At 41.4% G+C, this 8,242-nt stretch overlaps 1 protein-coding gene across 1 annotated transcript; it reads left to right on the top strand.

The window, feature by feature from the left end:
• The first annotated feature begins 5,415 nt into the window (after window positions 1-5,415).
• LOC137281139 (uncharacterized) lies at window positions 5,416-6,330 on the top strand. Its single transcript, XM_067812267.1, has one exon. The coding sequence runs from the start codon at window positions 5,416-5,418 to the stop codon at window positions 6,328-6,330; it is 915 nt and encodes a 304-aa protein (XP_067668368.1).
• The last annotated feature ends 1,912 nt before the right edge of the window (window positions 6,331-8,242 follow it).

An 8,242-nucleotide genomic window follows, 5' to 3' on the forward strand; every position in this document is an offset into this window, starting at 1 on the left:
GAAAAGTCCCTATCTTTTAGGATCTCTCAGCAACAGTAAACGTGTTATTCAGTGATTAGTATGACACCTCCCACCAGCCAAAAATTCTTGTTGATGTGGAACAAGCAACAGGAGGTATCAGGTTACTAAAAACTAGCTGGGTTCAGTCCACTGTTGAAACAGTGTCCACGTGTTCATAAACAAACTGCTTGAGAATGATCACATTGTCTAATGTGTGGTGACAAGCTCTGGTGTTCAGCATGGTCAAGATATGCAGTATGGGTGATAAGGCTGGGTGTATCATATTACCTGATTTTCATGATATCTCTACATTTGGCCTAGGAGTATATTATAATGAGGGATTTAAATGGGCACAACCCACTCTGGGGTAGTGTAACTACAAACACTAAAGGTAAATTGTTGGAAGACATTTGTTCTGACAATGATTTATGTATTTATAATGATGGTTCCAACACATATTTACACCCTGGTACAGGGACCTATTCTGCTCTCAACTTGTCACTCACAAATTCAGAACTACTAAATGAATTCGAATGGTCAGTCCACGAAGACCTCTGTGGACGTGACCATTTTCCTACAATACTAAAATTCCTCTATCATCAAGGCGGAATTTTTTAAAGGCTAACTGGGCTTTGTATGAAACACTGTGTGCTGAAAAACTTAAACCTGAACGTTTTATTAACGTTCCTGATGCTATCAAATGCTTTTCTGATGAATTGAACTCCATAGCTGATGAGTGTATTCCAAATTCCTCTGCAGTTCCACATATTCGAAAACCATAGTTCAACGATGACTGCAAACAAGCTAGGAAGGCAAGGGAAAAAAGCAGATCATTCTTTCCGTGGCCATCCTATGGTGCATAATTTAAATAAATTTAAAATGTTAAATGAGGATTTGTATAACAAAAGGTCATCTCTTGTTCCGCCTCTTGGGCTCAGAATAAAGCCTTTTATTGCTGCTGCTGGCATTGAGCTGAAAAATATAGCTCCTTTCCGACTTTTTTCTTTTCCCCCTGGCAATAAATTAGGCCACAACTTGACTTAACATTAACTACATTTAAAAAATCGGAAACTAATGAATTACAATATAAACAGGAATATAATCAGTTAAAAAGTATATATAAAAATTACAAATCCTTATTTACAGATGGGTCCGAGGATAGTGGCGCAGTAGCTTGTGCCACTGGCATTGGATCCAGAACAATATCTTCTAGATTGCCTGACCACAGCTCTATTTTTACAGCTGAAGCAAACGTCATATTAACAGCTCTTAAATATATTCAAAGACACCCTAACCGTAAACAACATATAATCTATTCAGATTCTCTTTCTTGTCTTCAGGCGATTAAAAATTTATCATGTAAACATCCACTTTTAATAGAAATATTGAATTGTATAATGATCTCGCTACTGGCCAATGCGACATCGTGTTTTGTTGGTTTCCCAGCCACGTGGCATTTCAGGTAACATGATGGCCGAGGCAGCTCTCAGCAAATCTGCGACGCCACTTCTTATTGACTACCCTGATTACAAAGCTAACATTAGAACTTACAGCCATGATCTGATGCAGAAGAAGTGGGACACCCAAGTAGGTATGAATAAATTACATGAAATAAAACCGTATATTGGTTACAGCTACTTGGGCTGTCAGTCCAGATTTGGAGAGGTTATTTTACAACGATGTATTGGCCACACAAGATATACACATAAATATTTGCTTCAAGGTGAAGATCCTCCGTTTTGTATCCCTTGTGATGAAAGAATCACAGTCAAGCATATCCTGCTTGACTGTGTTGAGTATTCCATCACAAGGGATCAGTATTTTAATTCACGAAATCTGAAGGATCTTTTTGATAACACAAGTTCTCATTTAATCATTGCATTTTTAAAAGAATTAGTTTTATTGACTGAATTGTAAATAGATACATATTTTATTCTTGGAAGTTTAAATTCATAACTGTGCTTGTTAGTGGCTGTATCCTCAAATTGGGTTGAAGTACTGTAAAACTATTGTCCCCCTGAGAGGGTATGTAAGTCCACAAACATTTAAAGTAAATTCAAACTTTCCACGCTTTTAATCGTAGAATAGTGTCTTTTTATTTGCATGGATTTCCCAAATTGCTGACGGCTGAGGCGATGATGTAAATCCAGATAAGGTTCATGCAGGTAGCAAAGGTAGTGTAAGTCCCCATGGTCCCTAGTATGGTGATCTACCTTCAGTTGTTAGCACTCTATAGCCCATTTTTATATTGTATTGTCCTCTATAGATAAATTGTTTTAGGTATAGTTACTAGTTTTATATTCTCCTCTGTGATATTCTAGTTGTTTTACTGCCCTTCGTTGACAGGTTTTATGATAGACACATATTTCATTTCAGTATTAAATGTTCTCGTCACGATATGGCTGAGATATTGCCGATGTGACGTTAAATATTAACTCACTCACTCACTCACTCAAAACAAATTCTTTTGTCCAAATGATGTAAATAGGTTCCAGAATGGAGATGGTTTAAATGATTTGCTATTAGAAGTATTTGAAACCACGAACGATGGAACAATACTTACAACGAGAAAGGTCTGGTGTTTCCGGTGTGAATATGTATACGCTGCATAAGAAATATCCCTGCTCGGATAGAAGAGAATCACAATGTCTGACCTGTACATGCAAACCCTCGGGGAACGCGTATGTAAAACCATGTTATTGAATCTGCGTCTGAGATTTTATGTAATCGGCGACAGAGCCAGTAGGACACGATGTGTACATCATCGTCTAAAAACGTGTAAGGTGAAACTTTCCAGTCGTCCAGTGTTTCGTTTTCTTTTTATTGAATAAGATAAATTACACTGAAAGTCTACATGCCACTTTCAGGAATCGACAATTGGAATATCACCCAATACTGTGCGGATACCATATTGGATTAGTGTGTACTTCGGGTATTTCTACCGATCGTTACATTACCATACAGCGTTGTATGTGTAGATTCATGTTTGCGAGTGAGTGAGTGAGTGAGTGAGTTTAGCACTAAGCAATATTTCAGCTATGTGGCGGCGGTCTGTAAATAATAGTCTGTAATAGTCTGGACAACACAATCCAGTGATCAACAGCATGAGCATCGATCTGTGCAATTGGGAACCGATGACATGTGTCAACCAAGTCAGCGTACCTGACCCACCGCTTATGACAAGCATATTCGCCTTTTATGGCAAGCATGGGTTGCTGAAGGCCTATTCTACCCCAGACCTTCACAGTTTGATGTTTTCTATTCTCATTTCTTCATGTATGACGTAAATCCAACTAGGATCCATGTAGGTGGCAAACGTACTGTGTGTGCCCATGGTCCCTATTATGGTGATCTGATAGTGCTATTGGTTTTAACTTCACATGTTAGTTTTCAATTCTAACTGTGATATTCTAGTTGTTTTACTGTCCTTCGTCCACAGGGTTTTCATAATATACACTATATTCCTTTTGTATGTCAAGTGTGTTCTCGTCATGATATGGCTGCAATATTGCCAATGTATTTTTTAACGGATTTGTGCAGCTTAAAGTGGCTCTCTTAAGATACTGAACCTGAAAAAGATACAAACATATCCAACGAACTGCCAACATTAAGTGATATTGTCAGCTACAAGATTAAGAAGCTATTGCCACATAAAATATGTTTATCCCCATGAGGAACCTTTAGTCAGTCTTTCACTCGATGGTGTTATAAAGCCATTCACTTGTCATGTTGTCAAGACGTACATTGATAAAACACATGTGGATAAATGATCACTTCACTTTCAAATCTATTTTAGACAACGTCAGATTGATTTGCTGAAACTTTAGAATTGTTTGATATAAGTGTCATACTGTTCCTCGGGCAAATCGGAAAATGAGACACTCGATCGAGCCAAATACATCTACGATAATGAAAACGCCTGCAGTATTGTCCTAATATCAAGCGAAATACAAAACGAAAATGTTGTATTCAGTTTCCAAGTTTTTCCGATGAAAGTACACTTCGAGGAATCGTGAAATATTTAAACAGTAATAAAACATGATATTCGACAAGTGTGTATTTTGATGACATCTCGAAACCACCTGCATCAAGGAACCCGAGTGCTGGTACATTGTCAGGTTACAACCTATGAGGCACCCGTGGCCCGCCGCCTCCTCGTGGTGAGTGCTGGGTAACGCTAAGTGCTCGCCAAATCCCTGTTGTGGACCCGGGGAATATTTGGTCCACCAACCAGTTTGCCGTGGGTTGCGGCCCTGTGTCCTGGTGGTTGAGGGCATTAGGAGCCCCCGACCGTGTTCCTGTTGCTGAACACACCACTTTGACCCTGACTTCGCCTAGACGGATGGTCGAATGGGCCCGGCCGGTGGTCACGCCAAGCCCCGTGCATGGTACTTATTTTTGCACACTTTTGACTTTTCAAAAAATATTGTGTGGTATTGGCTATTTCAAATTTGCTAAAAACACAAGTTATTGTTTTTTACAATTCGCTTAGAGTCTTATGCCTGAAGGCGGTGGCTCATGGACCAATCTGGTGGGATCTATCCTTATTAGGTATTTTCTTGCTTGAGTGTACTCTCCTAGTATCCTTGGTGCCGTCTGACGAAGATTCACAGCCATAAGGCATCGTCCTTGTGGACACTCCATGGTGCGTGGGGAGCTAGGAGAGCGAATCCAGTTTAATACAATCATGGTGCCCTCACTTAAAAACGTTTGCATGAATCAGATGATTCATTCTCGTCGGAGGATAAAGATACTACAGCTCTCACAAATCCTACAAGTTGGTCTCGTTTTCTTCTCATGTCTGAACCAAATGATGGTCCTCTTAAATTGAATCCTTTTGCGATTTCGAAAGGCATAGAAGGTCTGGCTGGTGAAGTCAAAGAAGTTAAAATCTTATGATCAGGATCTCGCCTTATTGAATGCAAGAAACAAATTCAGTCAGAAATTCTGCTTGCAACTAAATCTCTGGCCAATGTTCCTGTTAAGGTGTCGTCTTACAGGACACTCAACAATAGCAAAGGTATCGTCTGTGATACAGGACATGACTGAAACAGACATTGTTTCCGACTTACACTGCTGCAAAACGATACTTTTTGTCTTCCATCACCCCCAAACTCACTTAAAGCTGTTTACTGTCAACTAAGGGTAGATGCCTACATTAAAAATCCCCAATTGCTATGCATAATGTATCTTGTTTATGACACAACTTGTCAAGCAAAGCGTCAGGCGATTATCAAACGCGTCCATGCCAGCCTTAACTAATTAATCACAGAATGCCTAGCTGTCCTAGAAGGTATAAAAAACTTCAGGGTATATCTTGCCAATGATTCATTTTCCGTCTACACAGATCACAAAGCTCTTACTTGGCTAAAGAAAACAAAACATGACTCTGGTCGGCTTAGTAGATGGTCCCTGATGCTGCAAGAATATGACTTTGAAATTATACACAGACCGGGCAAAGCTAACATAAATGCAGATGCCCTATCTCGCATCCCACATGCCGAACAGGTACACGAGCCCAACACTGAAGACATACCTTCCCCACCCATTTCAACAAAACCCATCACTCCAGCAGGCACATATGCACAAGTAGCTGCCACTGCTTCATCACCACTCTTGTCCACTCCAACTTTACATGTCACACCCCAGTCAAGCATCCCTTTCAAGCAAGTGCCATTTCCACACCCCCACGGCAACATGAGGTCACCACCCTCGACTGCCTCCTCTCAACAGTGTGCTCATCCAAATGCAGGCAACATGAGGTCTACACCCTCGACTGCCTCCTCTCAACAGTATGCTCATCCAAATGCAGGCAACATGAGGTCTACACCCTTGACTGCCTCCTCTCAACAGTATGCTCATTCAAATGCAGGCAACATGAGGTCTACACCCTCGACTGCCTCCACTCGCTCATATGAACATTTTTTGTCAGGCAACAAGAGCTCTACATGCTCAAATGCCACCTTTCATCCACATGCTAATTCAAAACCAGCCAACATGATGTCCACACCCTCCAAAGCCTTATCGCAAAGATATCAACAAGGTCAAAAAGGCATATCTCCATGTTCAGACAAATCACCACTGTCCTCAAAAGACACAATTCTACAGCATACAAATCACACAAAGTCTACGACTACACCACTTTCGAAAATTGCCAATTCAAGACTTCCATCACATGATGTTTCATCAGAAGACACCCAAAGAGATGACATGTCATCGTCTATATCTGTAGATTGTGTCTACAAATCAGAGCCACCTCCCCCTGGACCTATGGTCTTTACTATAGGAACTGATCTAGATGATGAAGGCTTGGCAGAAAAAACAACGTGAGTCATCGGACCTTCGTCCTATTATTGACTACATTGAGAAAGGTGAAATTCCTTCCACATATAGAGTCACTCAAGTAAAGGGTCTTACAGGCCTCTCCCAGGAGTATGACATTCGTGACGGTATTCTGTACCATCTCTATCTTGCAAAACATAGAGGTCAGAAAAACAACCGCCCTCCCATGGTCACACAGCTAGCTGTCCCTGTTTGCTGTCGCAAAGAGCTCCTCTTTGCTTACCATGATTCCAAAGCTGGTGGTTGCCACTTTGGACGAGATGCCACACGTCAAACAATACTGACTAAGTATTATTGGCCAGGTCTATACCAGGATATTGAAGAATATATCAAGTCCTGTGTTGCCTGTCAACGATCCAAAAGAAGGACAGGTGTCAAGCCAGCTCCAATGGTACCTATGCCCATTGAAGACACATTCTCTCGTGTCCATGTTGACATCCTTGGTCCACTATCTGAGACTAAAGAAGGTTACAAGTATGTTCTCCTTGCCGTTGATTCCTTCTCTCGCTGGACTGAAGGCTTCCCAATGCGCACTCAAGAAGCTTCTGAGGTTGCATCAATCCTGTTTAATGAGGTGTTTTCACGATTTGGTGCCCCTCGTACACTTCTTACTGACCGAGGTAGGTAGTTAACTTCCCAGTTGGTAAATGCTTTCTGTGAACTCTTGGATATCAAGCACTACTACACAATCGTCCTATCACCCCCAAACTAATGAGATGTGTGAACGGAGGAATAGTGTAATAGAACAGGCTCTCCGAACGTATGCTGACCCTGATCAAACCAACTGGGCCAAACTCATTCCATGTGTAATGATGGCCATGCGCAATGTACCTTGTCAGTCTACTGGGTATTCGCCACACTACCTCCTGTTTGGGAAGGAAATGCATCTCCCCTTTGACACTACCTTGCTGCCAAAAGCTACTCTTGGCAAAGATGCACAGGGTTATCTCCAAGACCTTTTGGCAAATCTAAATGTTGCAAAATCACTTGCAAAGGACAACATGTTTGCTGCACAGGACAAAAGCAAGGGTCTTCAGGAACCTTCCTATTCTGTTGGCGATCAGGTTCTAATGACTGATCCCACAGTCAAAACTGGCCTTTCTTCCAAACTATCAAAGAAATGGACAGGGCCTTACAGAATCATTCGGATTGGTCTGAACCACACATACAAGCTGATGAATGCAAGCACAAACAAAGAACATAAATCCTTCATACATGCCAACAGACTCAAGCCTTATACAACTCCCACCCCACGTATGCAAGTGTCACAATCCACCCAACATCTGGCAACACCTACTCAGTCAACATCCTCCCAGTCTCACAATGCTCATAGACAAACTTCACAAACAGATACTCCAACTCCTTCAACATCTTCACAGCCTCACAATCCTGTCACACCACAACACATGTCAAGCCAACAAACAATTTCACCTGATAATGCACCAGACGACACTCACTCACCATCTTCTCAACAAGATGATCAACTATATGCAGTGAAGCGCATTCACAAAACCAGAAGGAGATTAGGAGACACCCATTACCTAATTGAATGTGAAGGTTACCCACAGCGTACCTGGGAGCCAGCCTCTAACCTTAGTGCTGAACTGATAAGTAATTACCGCACTTACAGAACCAGATCGGGTCACAGACGAAAACGGAAACACACATATTTTGCAAAATCATAGGTCGTGATATTCCATGGTATTCCTCCAGACAATATGTCACCTTTGGTCAAGATAGATGAGCTCTGACCAACCCTTACAGGTAATCAAATTGCCTTGTGTTTTATAAGTGCTACGCAGTGAAATGTTGCGGCCACAACTTTCCTGCATCATGGTCATCCCCTCTGACTTGTCCCTTGGTTTCTTTTTGTCGTAGGTCCATCATGGGGAGCCACTAT

Source organism: Haliotis asinina, chromosome 4 (assembly GCF_037392515.1).
Source record: "Haliotis asinina isolate JCU_RB_2024 chromosome 4, JCU_Hal_asi_v2, whole genome shotgun sequence".
Classification (NCBI taxonomy): domain Eukaryota; kingdom Metazoa; phylum Mollusca; class Gastropoda; order Lepetellida; family Haliotidae; genus Haliotis; species Haliotis asinina.